Source organism: Oncorhynchus clarkii, chromosome 5 (assembly GCF_045791955.1).
Source record: "Oncorhynchus clarkii lewisi isolate Uvic-CL-2024 chromosome 5, UVic_Ocla_1.0, whole genome shotgun sequence".
Classification (NCBI taxonomy): domain Eukaryota; kingdom Metazoa; phylum Chordata; class Actinopteri; order Salmoniformes; family Salmonidae; genus Oncorhynchus; species Oncorhynchus clarkii.
Window position 1 is genome coordinate 32,459,773 of NC_092151.1, and position 23,111 is coordinate 32,482,883.

Sequence of the window (23,111 nt, forward strand, 5' to 3'; positions counted from 1 at the left end):
CTGTCACTTACCAAACTCTGTTTTGGACGACACTTACTTTATGAACAATAGTGGTGTGGGTAAAATCACTGGGGGGAAAAAATAAAATAACATATTACAAACCTATGTGTTGTGATAATTGCATTGTTTGCTCTATAACCTGTTAGTTCACGACCGTGATATATATACACAGTTGAAGTCGGAAGTTTACATGCACCTTAGCCAAAAAAATAATAAACTCAGTTTTTCACAATTCCTGACATTTAATCCTAATAAAAATTCCCTGTCTTAGGTCAGTTAGGATCACCACTTTTAAGAATGTGAAATGTCAGAATAATAGTAGAGTGATTTTATTTCAGCTTTTATTTCTTTCATCACATTCCCAGTGGGTCAGAAGTTTACATACACTCAATTAGTATTTGGTAGCATTGCCTTTAAATTGTTTAACGTGGGTCAATCGTTTCTGCAGCATTTTCCAGATGGTCAGGATCAGAGCCCCTCTATCTCTTACAGTACCACCAACCCCTCCTGGAGGAGGACCGGTAAGTCATAGTTCTGGCATGCAGGGCATAACATTGTGCAATATATTGGTTTTAGACATGTCTTGATCAAGTAGAATAGGGAATGATGTCAGCTCTTTTCATTCACATTTCATTACGTTCCCACGCTGCCTCCCAAAACACCATAATGTTGTGCATGTCTGAGTGTGCACGCCTTTCTTCTTGCATGTATTTTATATACATATAAATAACCAACACCTTTTCAAATAGAATCAAGTAGTTAGCCAAGCAGTGGTTTACACTGACTTATTCTATTTTTGTGTCTGTTGCAGATTCATAACCCATGGGATGGAGGGAGTTAATGCTATTTGTTGTTTTTCCCCAACTGAATGAGTTAACTGGACCATATTCTGTCTAAGCTTTATCCATGAACAAATTGTAAGGAGATACTTCCTTGTATTTTATTTTGTAACGATTTAAATTGATGTGTGTTAAGGGGTTTTATGTTTCTGATTGTATTGCTGTTGCTGTTTATTGATGTTTATTTAAATGTAAATTATGCAGTGGGAATGTTTACATTCTGTGATTTTACTGAATATTTTTATTTGTTTACATTTTAGATATCTGGTTGTCCTCAAGTTTGTTTTTTTCCCCCATCATAATAAAATCTGCATGAAAATGCTTCGGTGTTAACACATCATGGCTCTCTTTCACTTCAGTCATCAGTGAGGTTTTTTTACCGTTAAAGAATCAACCAATAGGCACGCAGACCTGTAGAGAGGAGTGGTTTTGTTTTTTAACTGATATATTTCCATCCAGTGACCACATTCAGAGTAGTAGACAGATCACAACAGGCAAACAGGAGTCTGACACTGTGACATAGATCTAAATCAACCAAATTAGACAGTGGCATAGATCTAATCAACCAGATACTGTAGGACTCCAAATCTCCTTGATGGATCTCAGGGTTCTGGCTTTTGTGCTGTGTGTCACCATATACTCCATCCAAGGTAATGTGATGCACCAGTGAACAATTGTATTAATATACCGTGTGCACAACTCCAGTCCTTGAGGGGCGTGATCTTGCTGGTTTCTAATTGATTCAGTATTGATGGATTTTCATTAGGCATTTTTGGGGATTGGTTATTCATCTGTTACTCCGGAATGTCATGTGAATTCTGGATCTTTGTGTAGTTCTGACATGGTTACTGTAATGATATAACTGCCTCTTTCAGGAGCCATTCCAAAATGTTGTGTTGGGACATCCAGGAACATTCCTTTGAGCATACTAATGCGAGTGGAGCGATATGATGTCCAACACAACCATGGTGCATGTGAGATCGACGCTGTTGTGTGAGTCCTCACCACTTGTTCTGTAATGTCACAATTTCTCGAAAGAAAATAGTGCATGTAGGCAGTGGTGGAAAAAGTACTCAATTCTCATACTTGAGTAAAAAGTAAAGATATACCTTTTAATAGAATATGACTCAGTCACCCAGTAAAATACTACTCGAGTAAAAGTCCAAAAGTATTCGGTTTTAAATATACTTAATTCCATTTACTTTTGATACTTAGGTATAAATACTTTGAAATTCCTTATATTAAGCAAACCAGACAACACCATTTTTTATTGATCGATAGCCAGGGGCACACAAACTCTCAGACATCATTTACAAATGAAGCATTTGTGTTTAGTGAGTCCGCCAGATTTGAGGCAGTAGAGCTGACCAGGGATGTTCTCTTGATAAGTGTGTGAATTTGACCATTTTCCTGTCAAAATGTACTGTAACGAGTACTTTTGGATGTCAGGGAAAATATATGGAGTGGAAAGTATATTATTTTTCTTTAGGAATGCAGTGAAGTAAAAGTTGGCAAAAATATAAAAAGTAAAGTACAGATACTACTTAAGTAGTAGAACGCCACTGCATGTAGGGCAGGCTACTGTCTTTGCTAACACAACAACCCCCATAGGCTTGCCAGAAAAGATAGACAAGCTACTCTAACTTGATTATCCTGAAATGGCTTGGTAGCTAGTTATTAGGTTGGGAGATTGAGAACCTGACTAGCTAAAGCCAACTTCATAAAATTGCTAGGTTGCTTGTAGTATAAAGAAATATTTGTTTTTAAAATGTATTTATCATGAAGGAATAAATAGGCTACTGTACATGGCTTGTTCTAATTCATTCATTTACAAACATACCTCCTGTGAATCCTGCCCATCACTTGCAGCTAAAATCATATCAAACTCTTTCTCCTCCTCCACTGATGATACTGTCTGCACCACAGGAGGCTGCTGAAGGGAGGACACCTCATAATAATAACTGGAATGGAGTAAATGGAATGGTATTAAACAAATGGAAACCATGTTTTTGATGTCTTCAATACCATTCCACATATTCCTTTCCAGTCGTTACTATGAGCACGTCCTCCCCAATTAAGGTGCTACCGGCCGCCTGTGGTCTGCACACACTATAGTGTCTAGCGTCCTGTCTACCATATCTTTGCTCCGTGGTGCACCTAGGAAGGAACCACTTACTGGGAAGAATGGGTGGTGGTGGGGGGGTGTACTCTTTGCCTGGTCCAGTCATTGTGCCCCCTCCTGAAAATACGTCTGACAGATATTTTTTTATAAACAATTATAAAACAAAGTTTAGTAAATAATTTAACATCTGGAGAAAAACATGTGGACAAATCTGAACAGATCGATGGGCATGACACCTCTGGTCTTATCTTTCAAGATTCCCTATTCCCTACTTCTGTTACACATGCCAATAACCATAAGACTGGTGCGGGTGCATTCCAGATACACATTAGAGTTCCATCATCATATTAATGTGGTTGATTAGATGCAAAATACTTCTCCAGGCATTGTAAAGATCAGAGAAGTACCTATATCTGGACTGCACCCTCAACATCCCACTCTCTTCTTGTACTGTAGATTACATGCCAATGGGAGGAAGTATTGTGCAGACCCAAGAGTGAAGAAGGTCCTGGGAGTTGCCATGCAGATTAGGAAAGCTCAACTGATGCGGGAAAAACTGAACTTAATCATGAGAAGATGAGGATATAGATCCTGCCAGTTCCCTACAGTGGAGTCACAACTTTGATTAATGTGTTTTAAATTCAAGTCCTTTTGTTCTGTTTACACATTAAAAACATATTAAGTTGCCTTTTTATAATGTTCATATTTCACAGAAGTATGACCGATTTTAATCATTAATAAATTAACTGTGATTTTCAATTAACCCTAATTAGCTTTTGCTTTATTAGCCAATTCAAATGTGGTGAGTGACCAGCAATAACAACTCAAAATTGGTGAGGCTGAACAAAATGCACATGGATAGATTAAACAGCTTGTTGAACCTCCGATCAGTGAATTACTTCCTCTGGGAGCATATAGAGTATATGTGACTTATATAACAATTAATTTATTTTAACCATATGGGTTACACCCCAGTGAAATATGAGAAATAAAATATTAAAACGCATTATTTAAAAAAAATAATAAGTCTTACACGTTCTTGTTGATGGAACATTTTGAAGGGATTCCGCAAGCCTTTGCTGATAGCAGACAACATCCTGAAAAATAGTGTTTGTGCCTCTCCTCGGGTTTAGAACGAAGACTCTACTCAAGTGTAAATGTGACAGCTTTTGGCACTGCGCCGGGTGGTTGAGACGGGAGAGAAAGGTGATATGAATATCAGCAGACCTACATAGTTTGTGTTGGATTTGACATTTGAACATTGAGATATTAAAGACATGATAGATCAGATGCATATTATATTAAGGAGTGAGATCTGTAGAAAGACAGTGGCTTTGGAATGTGTTGGGATGGGGGGAGAGCACCGTGTTGATACAGGAAAGATAGACATCTGTGGATCAGGTAAGGTCAGGAGGTGAGGTCAGATCCCTTTAAGGGAGTAATAAGGGTTTGGTATCCTGTTACCCTTTTCTTGTTGAACCATAAGATGTAAGGATTGGAGAGAAGGAGGAGTGTCTTAAGTGGGATGTATATAACTGTGATGGTGAAATGTTTTGCTGTCTGAATTACAGCTGTACAGAACCTTTGGGCAGAATTAAACTTGGTTAAAAAGCTTCTCTAGTGTCCATGAGTTATTGACTCTGAAAAATAAGAACCTAACAGATGGCGCTGCGAACAGGATTCACCACGATTTGTAGTCAAACCAAAGAGTCCAGATCAGTGGAGCAGAGCTGGCAACAAACAAGGTAGGCTAGTTCCTATATCTGTGTCCACTCATTTGACATCTTGGGAATCTTTGGCTGAACTATTTATGGGATACGGACCTGGAGCCTAAATTTAATTCTATAGGCCCATTGTGTAACGACCGGTCGTAGCTTTATAGTAAATGATAAGGCCCGGAAGGTAAACTCATAGGGTAAGTCCTAGGGGGTAACTCCCTAGTAGGTTGGTTCCTGCTAGTACTATAAAGTCAATAGTAAATCCCAGTATGTTGATACCTGTGATTACTATAAATATAGGGTGAGTCCCGGAAGGTAAGCCCGCCAGACTGGAACCTGCGAAGGGTAAGTCCTAGGGGGTAAATCCGGCGGGATTGGTTCACAGCATAGCTAGAACGGGGTGAGAGCCTAGTTGTATTGGCCACAAGTGTGTGTGAATGGAAGGTTAATTGTGTGCCCTGTTGGGGTGGTGAACCATGGCAGATTATGTGGAAATAGGAAGACAAGTGTGAATAATTTTGATGTGGGTTAGCAATAATAGTGATATGAGGAAGTACTGGAATAGGACAAAGTCCTGTCCATATTCTCCAGTAATAGATTCGCGAACGTGTATGTTATCGGTTCTAATACAAGGTATTAGGTGCCGGGACCAATTAACTATTATCCAGGGAAGTGTGTAGTGCTATCTTAGAAAATAGTTAATAGAAGGTATGTATTATAGACGGGAGTGAAGAAATCTAAAATACCCTGAACACTGTCGGGAGTGTAGGGAGTAATAACTATTGATTGACTATTGAAAAATGGAGCAAATTAGATCAAATTGGACAACATTTTCCTGCTGACGGATAATTTCAAATCTAATAAAGAATTCAGGGAGGCAATTATGACTTGGCATAAAACCAGAATCAAGAGCTCAATATACCAATGTTTTGATGTCAGCATTCTAATCAACAGAAAATGCATCACGATAAACCTGGAATGAGTACTGGTACGCGGCTACATAAGGATTGGGAATGGGAGTGTAATTTAATTCAAGACGATGTTTTGAGAGTGGAATATAACTCAGCTCAACTCAGACGTGCAAGGGGTTAATAGGGCCATAGAGAAAATGCCTACCTATAGTTTCAATGGCCAAGATAAGACAAAGAAATGTAGCGGAAAAGCATCAAAGCATAGGGAGACAGTCAGTGTTGCCAACTTAGCGACTTTGTTGCTATATTTAGCGAGTATTCAGACCCCTGTAGCGAAACATTTTCAAAAAAGTGACGAGCAACAAATCTAGCGATTTTTTCTGATGTTATTGGAGACTGACGTGAAAGCATGTATCCTTCTTACTCTTCTCAACTAGCAGCGGGTGCTGCCGTGAACCCTGTTCCAAAGCACACATGCGGCCCAGTCCTCGCGTAGCAGTCCTTCCCAGCTGCAGTCAGAGCAGGAGCTGTTCACCCCTCCACGTCCAGACTGCAAATGAATCGCGCACGCGGGAAGCCGCCGCTGTTTCATCCCGCCCTGGTTTACATGAAAAGAAATTACCTGAATTAGGGCCAGACTAGTTAACATAATTTTCTCACATTGCCATTGACAATCTCTTTTTGGTCCATTTAGATTGTATACTTAAAAATGTTATTGTTTTACTGTGACTTGTTGTAGGCTCCTAAGTGGACCACAAGGTTAAAAACCAAACCAAATTAGAAAAAAAACGAAGTAACTCTGCCAGTCTCTTTTGGGTCACTTTTGCCGGTCACTTTTGGGTCACTTTTGCTGGTCCCAAGCCCGGATAAAGGAGGAGGGTTGGAATTGTGACATAAAAAAAACAAGAATTGACAGAAGAAAGTTCATTTGTAGTTCACTTTTTGTCTCTCCCACGATGTTATTCCTCTCTCCTACAGCGTCCATCACAACTACAGTATTTGATACACTACCGATTTTGCAGGTTTTCCTACTTACAAAGCATGTAGAGGTCTGTAATTTTTATCATAGGTACACTTCAACTGTGAGAGATGGAATCTAAAACAAAAATTCAGAAAATCACATTGTATGATTTTTAAGTAATTCATTTGCATTTTATTGCATGACATAAGTATTTGATACATCAGAAAAGCAGAACTTAATATTTGGTACAGAAACCTTTGTTTGTAATTACAGAGATCATACGTTTCCTGCAGTTCTTGACCAGGTTTGCACACATTGCAGCAGGGATTTTGGCCCACTCCTCCATACAGACCTTCTCTAGATCCTTCAGGTTTCGGGGCTGTCGCTGGGCAATACGGACTTTCAGCTCCCTCCAAAGACTTTCTATTGGGTTCAGGTCTGGCGACTGGCTAGGCCACTCCAGGACCTTGAGATGCTTCTTACGGAGCCACTCCTTAGTTGCCCTGGCTGTGTGTTTCGGGTCGTTGTCATGCTGGAAGACCCAGCCACGACCCATCTTCAATGCTCTTACTTAGGGAAGGAGGTTGTTGGCCAAGATCTCGCGATACATGGCCCCATCCATCCTCCTCTCAATACGGTGCAGTCATCCTGTCCCCTTTGCAGAAAAGCATCCCCAAAGAATGATGTTTCCACCTCCATGCTTCACGGTTGGGATGGTGTTCTTGGGGTTGTACTCATCCTTCTTCTTCATCCAAACACAGTGAGTGGAGTTTAGACCAGAAAGCTCTATTTTTGTCTCATCAGACCACATGACCTTCTCCCATTCCTCCTCTGGATTATGCACAAGGCCAATTATGCAAATTAGGTTATGACATCATTTTGCGACTTTTAGGACAGCCAATTTCTACTTTCCTTACTGAGGAACACTGGCTGTTTTAGGTGTGGGGCTTTTGGTCATTGGAAAAGGGAGTGTAAAGTGGGTATGGAGCCTGCTGTATTTGTAGCAAATGCTGCCAGGCAAGAGGTTGCATCTTTTTCAAAAGAGTAACAACTCATCGTTTTGAGATTAGCAAGTATGGAACTTTTACCTAGCGGTGTATAGTCTCTGTTCGATTGATAAGTGGTTCATAGAGATTACAGTTTCTATGTGATGGAAGACAAGACGTAAGAAAGCACGTTTTATCTAACTTTTAGTAGAGTACCGATGGGATTTACAAAAAGTCCCACTTGGTATCATTTTGCATTGAAACAATCATTTAAAGGGTGTCAATTGTAGGTAATGTGATGGTACAATAATCAAGAGTGTGAGGGAAGTGTTTGTCGAGTTAAAGAAGCAATTGTGTCAAGTGCCACCATTGGGATTTCCAAACATAAAATTATATTTTAAAATGTTTGTTCAAGAACAGGAGGGACGTTGTGGCGCGGTGGTTGCGCAGAGTCGTGGGAGGAGAGAGAGACCAGTAATGTACTGGTGTAAATAGCTAAACTCGGTGGCAAAAGGAATGCCACCGTGCTTTAGGGCGGTACAGGCGACTGAAATGGTGTTGCATAACACGGCTTCCATTATAATGGGTCAAAAAGTAGATTTGTATGTTCCACACGCATTAGCAACCATAGTGAACAGCACGAAAGCACAACATGTTAGTACTGCAAGATGGACAAAATGGGAGTTAACGTTAAATGGGGAAAATCTACAATTTCATAAGATTGGTGCTTTGAAACCTGCGTCGTTAATGCTGTTGTCTTGGGAGGGTGAATTGCCTACATGTGACCCAGATCAGATTACTCCTAAACCTAGGCCTGATTTGCAAGAGAGAGCGTTGGAATTTGGAAAAGTCTTGTATACAGATGGCTCTAGTTACATGAACACAGAAGGAAATAGAGTAACGGGGTACGCTGTGTGTGGTATGCATTTGGAGTAGTTTATTATTTCGGACATTGTGGTCACAACGGGACATGTTAACAGCGACAGGAACACCAATAAAAAAATGGTCTGGGGGTAGAGGCATTATTAGAAGCATGTCAGTTACCCAGTGAATTAGCAGTGGTGGAACGTGAAGGTCATACTAGTCTTACAGATAAAATCGCCATAGGTAATCGTAAAGCAGATGAAATGGCTAAGGCGGCTGGCTGCCTTGGTGGGAGAAGGTGTTAGAGAACCACATAAATGTTGCAGTTTCCTTACGAGGAGAAATTGGCTAAATTTGCCACAGGAAAACGTATTTTGGGTTGGAGATTCTAGACGAAATGCCAGGGGAATGGATTCTAAAGGGTAACACATTTCAATTAAATGGCCAAACACTCCTTGCAAATGCAGAAGGCCTTAGGGTTTGTTTAAATCATTAGACATTTTATGTGGTTTTATTCTGGAATGGAATTCTAGAATGCATGAAAGGAGGGAGGGGTCACAAGGAATTAGTATAGGGGTTACCTAACCTAAAATTAACTTCACATTATTTTTTATGTGTATGGTGATTATGGAGAATCACGTGGGGAAATGGAGACCAGTGAATTGTTGGAGAGAGACTGTCGCTGTGTTGGGGGATTTATTGGATGGAGTCTTTTCAATTCAGTTAAATTGGGTATGCAGGAGGATGGAAATTAGGGGGTATTTAAAGGGTTTCCGAAGGAAAGGGATAGGAAGCATTTTAATGGTGTAGAAAGCCCTGTATACTAAAAAATCCTAATGAGAAATGATCACCCTCATTAGAAATTGACAGAACAGGGGGATTTCATTATAAAATTAATGAGAAACACCATTCTCTATCCAAGTTGTACCATTACTTTAGGATATTGTTCTAAGTTGATTGGTTATTCGAATTGTTTTATTTTTGATTTAACATGTTTTTTTTAATCACATGTTTGAAAAGGGAAAATGACCTCTTCCGTGAGGTCCTGGTCTTTGGGTACTTATACAGTGGTACTGTGTTCAGGCTGCATATAGAAATAAAAATATATGTTAATAAGGGATGGCAGTTACATCAAATGGATTGTGATATAGGTATTGCTGATTTCATGTTGTGTTTTTGTTTTGATACAAATATCACCAGATTGGGATCCTGGAATGGGAATTCTGTGAGGGGTTAGGGTGCTGACTTCATGATCTGGTAACTCTTTTTAGAGGTCACCAGTAGAATAAGGGAGTATGGAGTAATTTAGAAAATAGTTTTAGCAGTAACATTATGTTATGCTTTTTTAGAGATGTTATTAAGAAAAGGTTAATTTCATAATTCGTCATATAATCAATGTTTGTCTGGTTTCCTGAAACAGAAATGTACTGAACTTAACTGTTGTGATCTGTGCTTTTTTTGAGGTTATCATGGAAGGTGACGTCAGATCGTGTCTTAATGCATGGTAGGATAATTTGACCATAGACAGTGTGTGTAGACCTCAAAACCCTCCCTAACCGGCTGAAGAAAGAGCGACATAGGCGTGCAATCAGAGACAGTGACTCTTACCACTCCTATCTGAGTCCGAGCCATAAACCAGAGCCAGGGTGCTGAGAGCGCGTGTGGAGTGAGCTTGGAGAGAGAGAACAAGCTCAGGTGAGAGAATCCTGCACGTGGGAGAAAGGGAGGTGTCTACTTGGATATTAAAATCGGGACATTATCAAGGGCCATGAAATGTGACAGGAAAAAGTTACATGTGCCGTTGGGAAAATGAACTGTAAACGATATCTAAAGAAGACACACTAGAACGATAAGTGCCAGGTGAAGGAAAGGGGGGTGGGGATTATACGCCCTGCAAACTATTTAGACTAAAAATGCATCATGGATCATAGCTTGGGACAACCATGAAAGTTTTTTTTGTTTTACCCTGTATTCAGAATTGTTATGTTACATCGCATCAATGAATGGTGCTATGTTATTAAACATGTACTTTGTTTCTCTTTTCTTTTCAAGTCAATATGTTTTTAGGTTTGGTGGAACATGAGTGTTCATTGTTCCAGAGGAGGGAATGATGTATATTGACTAACTGATTTGAGAACGTGTTAGTATGTATATAACTGTAGAAAATGCATTAGAAGTATAATGTGTTGTGGTTTAGATGTAATGATAGAGGAGTATCATTCCCAGAGACTGAATATTGATATAGGAGAAGCTCATAGAAGAGGGATAGCAGCTAGCTGTGCACAATATGGGGATTTAGTTTAACATTATGGTAAGAGTAGAAGAGATAGTGGTGGCATTTCAGACACGATGGTAACCTTTCAGGACACCTGTGACTCAGAGTTTTGTTAGGTTGGATATTAATTAATTAATTCCAATTTCTAAAAGCCGGTGAACATTTGACAGATTACATGCAAGAGGTAGGGACAGTAACGGAAGGAGCTGTAGGGACAGTAACGGAAGGAGCAGTAGGGACAGCAACTGATGGAGCTGTAGGGACAGTAATGGAAGGAGCAGTATTAGTAGCGAAGGATGCTATATTGACAGCATGGAATTGGGCTACTGCGCAAATGAGGGGTATTATGAGACTATAGTCAAGGGCCATGTTGGAAGTAGCAATGGTTACTTTAGTAGCATTGTTGGGATATCAGTTTATGACGACTCATGTCACATGGACTCGTAACTGGGGGACCGATGGGAGGACAGGGGATGCGGTTATTCAAATATCACAAATTATGTTGTCAGGAAATGACCCATGTGTTGCAGTGTGTATATCCTCAGGTGAAAGCAGAGATATAACCAATGGCACGGGCCGAATACTGGAGAATGAGTGTACATCAAGAGACACCAGGCGGGGGAGTTGGGACAGCGTTGGTTTTGGACACACACTACTCCGTACAGTACCTGCAGTGGTAAAGATCGTCATGTCTCTCCCTGGGGAGGCTGCATAGTTCTCATGTGAAGTGAGGTTCAATTGCATAATGGGTGTGTGAAAATACCATGACAGAGGAAGCGGAGTGAGAGAGACACGATTCCACTGTAGGACATACAGATGGGTTGAGTCTGGGAGCTACTTTACACATCATAGTTGGGTTGGGTTAGATGTTTTATTGGTTAATGCATCATATGATAGAGGGGTAATTGTACTCTGAACAAAATGTTGAAGGCATTGATGTGAAAGCAGATACAGTGCTGAGTTACCTCAAGAGGATGTAATGTTGATTAGGGATACACACTTGCATATCAGGTGACTTGTCTATCAGGTGAAATGGAGGAGATGGGGAACAAAGTGAAAATGACATGACTTGGGAACACCTCTCGGAACCTGGGGCCGAAAGGGGTAGACTGGGCGTAAGCATGAGGAAGCTTTTTAGAGCTTTAATTTTTGTGGAACTCGGCAGGAAAGTATCTGGGAGGCATAGAGTCAGGTGAAGAGAGAGTGGGAATTGTCAGGGTCTCAGACTTTGGTTTTCATGCATATATAATTATGCATAGCTTATCACATTGTTAATACTGTTATGTTTTGTGTGTCTTTTTGTTGCTTTCCAAGTCTTGTGCTCTGACTCTCTTAGGAACCAGAAGGGGGAAGTAGAGAATCTAAAAGCTGCTCCATATGACATATAACAAGACCGCAGATTCAGCTGGAATGGAATTTTGTTATGTGCGAAAGATGGAAATAAGAGGCCATAAGTCTCTGAACTTGTAAACCTTGCGGTGAATGTTTGTTCATTGTTTGTTCCATTTGTTTGTTTAATTAATGTTTTATAATCATTGTAGTTTTTTTAAATTAATGTTTTATTATCATTTTTTATCAATTTATTAGTAATTTCCAAGTTTATATAAATGGCGTGGCTTTGAAATGTGTTGGGGGATAGACAGATGGACATCTGTGGATTAGGTTGAGATCAGGAGGTGAGGTCAGATCCCCTTAAGGGAGTAATAAGGGTTAGGTATCCTGTTAACCTTTTCCTGTTGAACCATAAAATATAAGGATTGGCGAGAAGGAGGAGTGTCTTAAGTGGCATGTATATAACTGTGATGGTGAGAAATGTTTTGCTGTCTGAATTACAGCTGTACAGAACCTTTGGGCAGAATTAAACTTGGCTAAAGCTTCTCTAGTGTCCGTGAGTTATTGACTCTGAAAAATAAGAACCTAACACATGAAACATCAACGCTTATCTGTATTTTGCACATATTCATCCTCATGAGGACCCTGGTCCTGATCTGCCTCAGAGGACCGGACAACTAGACAAGCTGATCTGCATGGTTTACCAACATTGGATTAAAACAAGCTTATATATTGGGTTCTGATGGGGTACAGCAGTTGAACTAAGCTCATGAGGAATTTATAAACACATATAATTCATTCATAAGTTTAAAAAAAAACGATGTAACAACTAAGGATTCTAGCTTGAAAATAGAAACATTGATGGTGTACCTTGAGTTTAATCCTTAACTTTCTAGGGAGGAATTTGAACCTCCCCTTGCCTTCTTTCACAGCCTCAACCTGAGGAGGACTGGTATCATTTTGGGCCTTATTGACAGAGATGTTGGCTCCAACCCATCTTTTCAGGTCTGCCGATTTGAGGGAGGACTTGACACTAAATAATATATATTTTTAAAGCCCGTTGCACAATAATTTTGGATTTAATAAACTACATTAATGCAAAAATATTTTAAACACATCTACAAATATATTTGTTGTCGGCCTAAACATTATAGTTATTGCATTATGTCAAAAACCAAGTAAACATGTTTTTAAAGCCTGTTACAGTCATTTCTGTTTGTTTAACAAACTGATGTACATTTATTTTTTAAAATACAATTAAATTAGTATGTTGTGAATTAAAGTAGTGAACAGTTTAGCAGTAAACAAGAGAAACGCTTTAATGCACCACTATTGGCTCTCTATCTCCCTCCTGTGGTTAATGATATATAGATTCAACAGTATCTAATAAATTGTTTGCACTTGTTGCATTTAATACTCAGCAGGTGTGTCTCCTTAATTTGTTTGTACAGCGCAGATGAAGGCAAAAGGCCAAAACCTATGCAGACAATTGTAATTTATTTATAGCCACTTGCACTTTCAATTTCTTTCCCGACTGGATTAAATGAATACTTTTTTTTGCATTTCTGCCTCCCTGGTTTGTTTTTTATGGTTTTGACTATGAGTACCTTTTGAACTACATATATTTTTTCTCCTACGCACCGGCAGCCTTCCATTCTAGCCTGAGTGCAAACCCTCATGCTGGCTATCCCCTTATAATGATAAAGGCCTACAGTCCACACACCTGGTCGGTGTCATCATCACAGCAGATGGTGGCACTCAAGACAATGCAATACAGAGTATAGAAGTTGGCCCTAATATTTTCCTCCCTTAGAAAAGATCCAACAGTGTAGCTTTTGTATCATGACACCTGAACAAAATCAGCATGGGATACTCATTCCAGCATAGAATATTATGCAGTGATAGAGCACAGATTATGGGAAATTATGTGATATTATGTAGCCCTTGCAGATTATAGTCCCTCCATCCGAAGGCATGTATGCAAACAGACATAAGCTCTGTGGTCCATGTCCTTGTGTAACACAGGGAGGATGATGGAGTCGGGCTAAGCAGTTTCTATGGCAACAGAGGAAGAGCGGTGCTGCAGTAAACAGTGAAGTGGTGAGCCCTGAGACGATCAGGCTGGTTCCTCCTTGCTCCTCTCACACTCTCCCCTGTTGCGCCCATTATCTTGGCTACTGGACATTATCTTGGCTATCATTCCATTGTCAAAGCATTATAAGGAAGGCAGTATAGTGTATAATAGTCACACCAAGATATGTGAGTAAGTAGCCTTGCACAAGCCGGAATGGCTCATAGGACCAAGAGCCTGTCTCCTGTTTCTGTAGCATGAGGCATATAGGATGGAAAAAAATCCCTGGCAGAGCGCACACGGTTGATAAACCCATTTATTTTGACGGCACCTGAGGTCACCTTTTTATTCTCCTTAGCCAACCACTTTTATAGCTTCATAATCTAACAATCTATGTACTTCGGGACAGGTTTCTTAAATATAGGGCCCAACAAACCACTTTACATTACAAAGCCAGTACAAATGATATGACAGATAATTTTATTGGTACACTGTACAATTTGGATTTACAACAAATTGAAATATTACATTGATTAACCAGGATGCTACTATTTTCCAGAATATTTTCTCTCTCTCAAATGGCTACCATATGCACCAGAAAACTGTTTACAAATAGAAAAATACAAAACCACACACCCATTTGTGAGGGGAAAAGAATGGACAATGAAAAACATGTCGGAGTTTATAAAGCTATAGTACTTTCGTGAAGAGAAATACAAACAATGGGGCAGGATTGATAAAGGCAGCCTGAAATGACTCGAGAACCAAGCTGCCGTAGAAATCTTGGCGATAACGGAATAGCACATGGTAAATACAGGTGTAATTTCTATGGTTCTTCCAGAGCTGATACCTTATTAAAAATAAGAATTTGTTCTTAACTGACTTGCCTAGTTAAATAATGGTAAAATACAAATAAAACATGAGTATAGAGCGGTGGTCTGAACCACAGATCAATTCCCAATACCATCTGCAATCTATTTTCTGGTATTAAAGGCTGGGACTGTACTATATAGGCTACCTTTTGAGGAGGGATGGTGGTACATGTATTCCCACAGCAGGTGCTAAAGGTTGTTTCATACAACTCTGTGAATACATAAGCCACAATGAGGTTGGCTTATAAATAAAAAAGGATGCTGTAATTGAGACAGAAACAAGACAGACATACAAAACAAACACTCATACAAACAGAGTGGATGATGTTGCCTGATGTTTGGCTTTCAAATTGAGAGGTCCAACGCTATCAACTATCAAAGACAGGAGGGGCGATCAGCCACACACAAACTGGTACACTTTATACACATTCACACACAAACTGGTACACTATATACCCATTCACACACAAACTGGTACACTATATACCCATTCACACACAAACTGGTACACTATATACCCATTCACACACAAACTGGTACACTATATACCCATTCACACACAAACTGGTACACTATATACTCATTCACACACAAAAACAGATACATGCACAGTTTTCAAACTGTCAAAAAGTGCTGTCTTGTGCTTGAACATTTAACACTGTTGGTTGTCACACCAACACATTTGATCAGCATGGACTGCTATTTCAAAAGCAACAGCAACCCTGAAGACAACTGTCTTCATCAGCACATAGTAATGTAGTTAGAACAGAATGAGTTAAGGCCACATGGGGATAATCAACAGATCATCTCCATTAATTCAGGGTAAAGAAGGTGAAAGAAAAGTTGGTGTTTGCATCAGATGTCATAAATGCATATCAACCCTTGCTACGTCAGTTCCCCTGCATACCCAAGAGTACAATGTCCCGCTTGTCTGTTTCAGGATGACGAGGTGTGACAAGACAAGATGCACATTCCAGAAGCTCCTTGTCAGTAGATCACAGGTTGATGGAGTATGTTCTTCGTCAGCAGGCATCATTGAACTTAAGTGAAGATCTGAAGCTTTTCCAATAGGCTCCATTCTCTTCCGTTGATGGCCACCAGGGGGTAGACATGCTAAGAACCTCATGTCCAGCTAGGCCACCCCTACTCCACTCATCAAAAGAGGGAGCCACTGCGGTGGAAGTGGATCGGAATTACAGTAGTGTGCACATTTGGAAAGAAACTACAATAAAGACCAGATTTTGGTTGTGTTTGAAGGATGAAAAAGGAGATATAGTAGCAGGCCTACAACAATTTCAAGTCAACAATGCAAGAATATTCACAATTTGTATTACCCACTACGTTTAGTCTCCAATAGACTCCAATTATGGAATATCCTACCTTCTATAAGTTACCTCTGAAGTCCTCCTGTTATGCACAGGGAATTTGCACTCTCATTCCATCTATATAACAGCAGGTCCTTTAAGCCAGGGAGAAGGGGGTATAAACTATAATACAAAATCTGATATGATCCCTTTAAAAAATATATTTTAAAGTAATATTTAGGAGGAGAGCAAGTTCTGTGCACTTGGAGAAAGGGTTGCAGTATCCTATTGGTCCTTTAGGGAGTGTAATTGTGGTTGTGAGCTGCATTATGCTCAGTCCTCACTCCTGCGGTCTGCTGTTGTTGAAGCTGGAGTTGTTACTGCTGCAGCTCTCCTCATATGTGGGAGGGGGTTCTGTAAGATACACAGACAAACCAGAGAAACAGTCAGACTATATAGTAGGCCATTGTTCACTAATCATTGATCATCCTACTGACACAGTTTTGGGGGGGGGGGTGACTCACCATGTGTGAAGTCCCAGGTGCTGTACTCAGGGGGGAGTATGAGAGGACAGGACGTGGGTACTGGGGTGGCGTTTCCTTCTGTGAAGAAGGGGATGGTGGCCCCAGTAGACACACAGAACAGAGGCGTTGAGGTGTCATTGGCACGTCGCTGGCTGGGGGGGAAATCTACACCGGGAGTGTAGCTGAATGCACTGGCGGACATGGTGGGGGGCTGACCGGATTGGTCCTGCTGGGAGTGACTCTTTGTGGGGATCTCCTCGCTGACTGAACCCCCTGCACCCAACACCTCCTCCAAGTCCTCCTCAGCCGGGGGCGCGCTCGGGGTAACCCCTTCTGGGTTGGGGCTGATGGTTGTTGGGGCTGGAGTTGAGGGCATAGGTCGTGACGGGATCAAGTTGACAGCGATGTTCCCGATGTAGATGGGTAAAGTGACAACTGTCTCGGGGGACTTTAGTGATACCTGCAGCGGTCACAAGATACAATGTAAATGTGTTTAAACATCCTATCATTCCAAGATGCTCCTTTAACACTGCAATGCAGCTATTCTCATCTCAATATCAAACCATTTATGGGTAACAATTAAGTACCTTAATGTGATTGTTTTCAATTAAAATTGTAAAAAAGAAACAAAAATAGCTTCTTAGTAAAGAGTAATTTCTCAAGCAAGAATTTGGCTAGGACTGTCTGGGATTGGTCTGAGGGGGAGGGGAAAACTGAAAACTAGCTGTTATTGGCAGAGCAGTTTGGAACGCTCTTTCTTATTGGTCTACTAACTAATTTACCGTCTTTTACAGTAAAAGGGCATTGTCATAATGTTTGGGCTGTTCCCAACAACAACAAAATCTTGGTCGACCAAGAGTTGTCTGTTCTTTCGACCAATCGATTGGACAACATTTTTAAACATGCATTTTTCCATATATAGACACATCCTGTGTTTTAATCAAATCAACTATATACACTGAGCTTGTCTAATGCTTTAAGCGAACTGTTTGATGAAATAATTAAGAGACACAAATGACTAGAGGGAATCCGACGGCAATTGATTTGATTGTGCCATCTGGCTCAGACTTGCTGCGCTGTGTAAAGAAAAAGAGAAGACAGCAGTGGCTGTGTGACTAGCACCCGTTGTCTCTCTCTCTTCCCTGCTGCAGCGACCACCACAGAACATCAGTGTGTATTGCACTGTCCATGTTGCTGAAGCTGCAACATAATTACACCCATTTCTGACTGAAAAGTTCTGTTACCGAAATCCCTCATTGCTCTCTTTAGGTGACACATGTATGCTTCGAATGCACGTGACCAATAGGGCCTGACCTATAGCATATCATAATCAGGTCAATAAATTGGTTATAACAAACTCTGAACACCGTAACACGTGACAGCATAATGGATGCAGAGGAAGTGACAAATTAACTCGAAGCAGGTTGCTGGTTGCGCAGGAGGTAAAGGGGAAGATGTGTGGAATAAATTTGACTAGTTGTGGAAAATACTGGAGATCAAGAAAAATAAGATAAGAAGCAAGCACTGTGTGCATATTAGGCCTGTGTGTGCCAAACAGGCGCTGTTAGTTTACAATATACTTTTTCTGACCGTTTGTAACATTGTAAACAACACTAAATAAATGATTAACGTACCAGAGAGTCTGGTGTAATTCTTTATTATTTTTGGTAAAGCCTTTATTACAGCAAAGACTAAAAACAGTCGCATTCATTCGTGAATGCAATTTCTGAAATGGAACGGTTTAGGCCTATTTATTGTTTACACTAATTAGTCAAATTATCGCTTTATTTTATTTGAAAACTAAAATGCTTGATTGCATTTCACATCAGGAATGACTCGTATGCTGTGTGATGACATGAACGAATGAACGGATGATTGATACAGTAGCCTATATAACTATTGAAATATAGGCCTAAGTAAGTTACGATATTAAGACTAAACAGGATGTGCTCTTAGACCTACGGTGGTTATACAAGGCTGCTATACTAAGCCTACTAATGATAATGACATTACTTATTATTATAATAATAATTATAATTATAATAATAACAATAAGGAGCTCAAGGGAAAAGGAGGGTTATTATTATTATTATAAATAATCATTTCTGACATTTGGAACAGTGTAAACAACACTAAATAAATTACAAATAACACCAGATAGGCTGGTCTAACAAAATGTATTAGAGCATAGCAAAGACTAAAAACAGCCCAATTTGTTAAATTGTTGCGTGAGGCTTGATGCTCACGGAATCGGTAGGCTATCGACCAAACACTTAAACAGGCAACAGAAGCAGGATCTGTCTTATTTCTGTAGATATGTATGGATGATTTATAAAGCCAGGCACGTTTAACAGTTAAGGCGATTGATTATAGACCTAATTAATTTGGCGTTTCCTCTCTCCTCACTTTTCTTAGACAATTACAACAGGGGCTGTTTTCTCATCTCCTAACTCTGCTGTTGCCTCCGCCACATTGTTTTCAACACCAATGTTGATGTGTTCCAGAACCGCGGACAGCGACCTCTATTCAACATGAGAAAGCGCGTGTGTTATAAAATAATCAAATCTTTATTTCTGTTGTACCATTGTTCTTACATATTATAACCATATACAATTTCAGTAGCACATGTCTTAAGACTGATGGACTGAGCCATCCCCACAGCCTCCAGAATGGATCAGTCCACTCAGACAGGTTTCTTGTACACCATGTTTTTAGTTTTTTTGCAACTGCTCGACTACAAAAATCTCAGTCGACCAACAGCCTATTGACCAAACAATCGAACAGTCGACTAAATGGGGTCAGCCCTACATCATTTCCCCAATTTCACAGTACTTTTCCAACCTCATAGTGTGGAAATAGATATAAAACACAGGACAATCGCATTTTTGACTGCACTGGGCCTTTAAGGACTGTACTGACAAAAATTGCTTTGCCATACTGTATTAGGAACAAGAGATTACCATAGTTATAATCCCTGAACTCACTAAAGAGACATCTGAGACTGAGCATGAATGATTTACAGCATACTACATCACAGGTGCATTGGGTTAATGAGAGGATTACAGCACCATGATACAGTATGAGGAACAGTGTCTGGTTTATATTACAACTTTATTTAACTACAACTATAGAAAGAACACTGTACAACTGCTACAAGTCTAAAGCACCACTTGTGAACAACACTATTCATTGAGGGGATCCCAACAAGTGCACTTCATTGAGGGTGTTACTAACCTGGATGAAGTAATCGATCTCTATAAGGCTACAGCCGGCCAGGCCAGACTGGGGGAGGGGCGGTACGATGATTTGCTCCCGCCACTCAGCGTGTTTCCCCGCCTTCACTCCCGCCCCCTCTACCTCTGCTATGGTCCGCAGGTCGAAAACAGCCCGTTTGGTCTTATAAGTCACTTTCTGATCAGGAGAGATTCATCAGAGTGAAGCCCATCAGACCAACATACAGATGAGACAATACAGAGCAAAGCATCACTTCACATCAATATATATGGTATATCAGCATTTGCCCATAAACCAGTCAGACGATCTGTTTTGCAGGACAAAATAGGTAAAGGAACAAGAGCACATGAGACATTAAATAGGTCTTGGGTACCTGTATGAGGCTGGCCAGCACACAGCCCGTGTCCTTGCCTGACTTGTTGTGGATCTCAGTGGCTAGTCTGATGATCTGGCCTGGTGTGTATCCCCTCTGGTCACTGCAAGCCTTCATCATGAGGGTGCCCGTCTTCACCAGGAGGTAGCTGAACCTCTTAGTGGTCACAGCATAACTGGGTTGCTGGGGAGAAGCAGTCATAGGAAGGATAAAACAAGCCGTTCCGGGCCTTCCGGGTGGCACAGTGGTTAAGGGGGCTGTACTGCAGCGCCAGCTGTGCCATCAGAGTCCCTGGGTTCGCGCCCAGGCTCTGTCGTAACCGGCCGCGACCGGGAGGTCCATGGGGCGACGCACAATTGGCCTAGCGTCGTCCGGGTTAGGGAGGGATTGGTCGGTAGGGATCTCCTTGTCTCATCGCGCACCAGCCACTCCTGTGGCGAGCCGGGCGCAGTGTGCGCTAGCCAAGGTTGCCAGGTGCACGGTGTAGCCTCCGACACATTGGTGCGGCTGGCTTCCGGGTTGGATGCACGCTGTGTTAAGAAGCAGTACGGCTGGCTGGGTTGTGTATCGGAGGACGCATGACATTCAACCTTCGTCTCTCCCGAGCCCGTACGGGAGTTGTAGCAATGAGACAAGATAGTAGCTACTACAACAATTGGATACCACAAAATTGGGGAGAAAAAAAGGGGTAAAAAAATTACTTAAAAAAAAAAAAAAAAAAGCCGTTCCAACGGACAGGTGAACAGAGCATAGAAACAGAGAAATTAGAGCTGGGGGTAAGGAGGAGTCCTCCCGTAATCTTTAATAAAAGACAAGATAGTGGTTGTGCTGCGCTCATTGTGCTGAAATCAAATCCCATAACTATCCAACTAAATAAGGCATGATCAAATAAGTGGGCACTCTACGGGTAGTTCATTGTCCTCTTCAGACATTATCTACTGTTCCAGTAGACGGTCTCTAGCCAAGTACTATATCTAGTTATTTTTTTAGGTAATTCCATTGAAATGACTGCATTACAAAACAATTGAATTATATTGTTGAGACAGTGTTGACTGGTCTTTACCTCAATGTTGGGCACTTGGTTGAGGTTGAGCAGGTTAAGTAGGTAGAAGGGCCTCTGGGCCTTGTAGTCCTTGGAGAAGCGAGGTGTGTCTATGACGGCTCTCACACGGTAAACAATCTTCCCAAAGGGCCCTTCAAAGGAGGTCGGGGCAGCCACTTGGTTGGGCAGAGAGAAATACAGCTATTAGACAGTGCAAGATTGACCACAGAAAGTTTAAGGTTGTATACAAAAATGTACTCATGGGGATAAATAATTCACGACATCAAGTGCTACAGCTACTGCATCGACATTAACCAAAGCTGTTTCATTTATTTCATAAAGCCTGTGCTGTCTGCAGATGAATCCTATAAACAAGAATATGAGATTCTAACTAAAACAGACTGGCAGTCTAAAATTATGTCTGTCATTGTGTGTGCTTTATCAGAGAAATGCCAGTCAGTGCTTGGTCTGAGCAGTGGGAGGCAGATAGATCAGATCAGGGGGACAGATACTCAGTGCTCCTAGCAGCGCTGTCACCAAGTGTCTGTGCTCATCTGTCTGAGCTGTACAAATCCCCTCCTAAGAGGACAGGAGGAGGACACTGTTGATTTACACAGTCCAGAAAGGACAGATGATAAAGGAGGAGGGGAGGGGAATGAGGAAAGAAAACTGAAGAAGGGAAAGACAAAAATAACAATTCTGAGAGGTTGGATGGAGAGAAGGAATGGAGAAGAAGGACAAACAGAGATACGTCTACAGTATATCCTCAATCCGAATACATTTACAAAGGTCATACTGTGTAATAGAAATGTCCATCTATTGTTTTCAGCTCATGCCTTAAAGCATGACAGGTGCTGATACATTCAAATTAGAATGCGTGGTGTCCACTGATTTACCCATTGGCCTTTAACCAAACACATTATTGTACATTCCTATAAATCATTGGAATAAATAGATTGATTCAATATGGTAGAGATGATCCATTATAATTCTGCACTCCTACTCATTTAAATGATAATGTCAGTAGTGGGTGCTGCACAGGGGAATTTCCTGCTGTCAATAAGGATTAGTGAGGAGCAGCAGGCTGGGTGTAAAAGGCTTGGCAGAACAGACACAGACAGGCTCCTGGCCAGAAGGAACCCAGCACCAGGGGCACTTGTCTGACTGAGTCTATGGGCTGACAAAAAGCTCTTCCACTATCTCTTCTCCAGCATCCTCCACAGAACCAAGGGCTCCTGTTTTTAAGTCTTTACTTGTCAGTGTTTAAGTACATCCAGCAATCCTCACAGCATGAACAGCAGTATTAATGTAGCATCCTATTTGGAGGAGCTCTCGAGCCTAGATGTTAAAGCCTCCCCTGTCAGCCCCTGACCTGACAACAAGCAGGGGGCACTGTCACTGGGTCACTGCCTGGATGATCCCGTCATCAGCTCTGGAATTATCATGTCTTCTGCCTGTTCTGTAGACGAGGGTGGGAGGAACAGCGGGGGGGCAGGGGGCCCACAAGGCGCAATTAAACACTGACAGGACTAAAGGACTATATATAGACATCCATCCCACCCCACCGAGCCCAGACAGAGTGGAGCCTAATGGACAGACACTGAACTGTCTGTGACCTCACACCTGCATGTACTCGAGTTCACAGTCCAGTCAAAAGAAGCATTCTAAATGTCATGTGTTATT

General features: G+C 41.0%; 2 protein-coding genes and 1 long non-coding RNA gene across 5 annotated transcripts in view; 2 read left to right on the forward strand and 1 right to left on the reverse strand.

Annotated features, from left to right (window-relative positions):
• Positions 1-3,727, forward strand: part of LOC139408653 (myosin-IIIb-like) — a 53,123-nt gene extending 49,396 nt beyond the window's left edge. For 2 of the 3 annotated variants that reach the window (XR_011634310.1, XR_011634311.1), the window contains 2 exons: positions 1,715-1,832; positions 3,418-3,727. Coding sequence is in view for 1 of the 3 variants with exons in the window: in XM_071152822.1 (XP_071008923.1) it covers positions 449-521; positions 812-819 (81 nt within the window). In the remaining 2 variants the exon portion in view is untranslated. Of the gene's footprint in view, positions 1-448; positions 522-811; positions 1,177-1,714; positions 1,833-3,417 lie in introns of those variants that run through there. The other variant, XM_071152822.1, reaches the window with a different exon arrangement.
• On the forward strand, positions 843-1,176 carry LOC139408654 (uncharacterized). Its single transcript, XR_011634312.1, has 2 exons — positions 843-917; positions 1,100-1,176. It is a non-coding gene; the product is annotated as an uncharacterized lncRNA (long non-coding RNA).
• A 10,809-nt stretch (positions 3,728-14,536) lies between the features above and the next one.
• The window catches only part of LOC139408655 (arrestin domain-containing protein 1-like), a 51,321-nt gene continuing 42,746 nt past the window's right edge, over positions 14,537-23,111 (reverse strand). The window contains exons 4-8 of the mRNA XM_071152824.1: positions 21,450-21,604; positions 20,387-20,569; positions 20,014-20,190; positions 16,780-17,239; positions 14,537-16,669 (exon numbers count right to left, since the gene is read on the reverse strand). Coding sequence (XP_071008925.1) covers positions 16,596-16,669; positions 16,780-17,239; positions 20,014-20,190; positions 20,387-20,569; positions 21,450-21,604 — 1,049 coding nt within the window. The 3' untranslated portion in view covers positions 14,537-16,595. The remainder of the gene's footprint in view (positions 16,670-16,779; positions 17,240-20,013; positions 20,191-20,386; positions 20,570-21,449; positions 21,605-23,111) is intronic.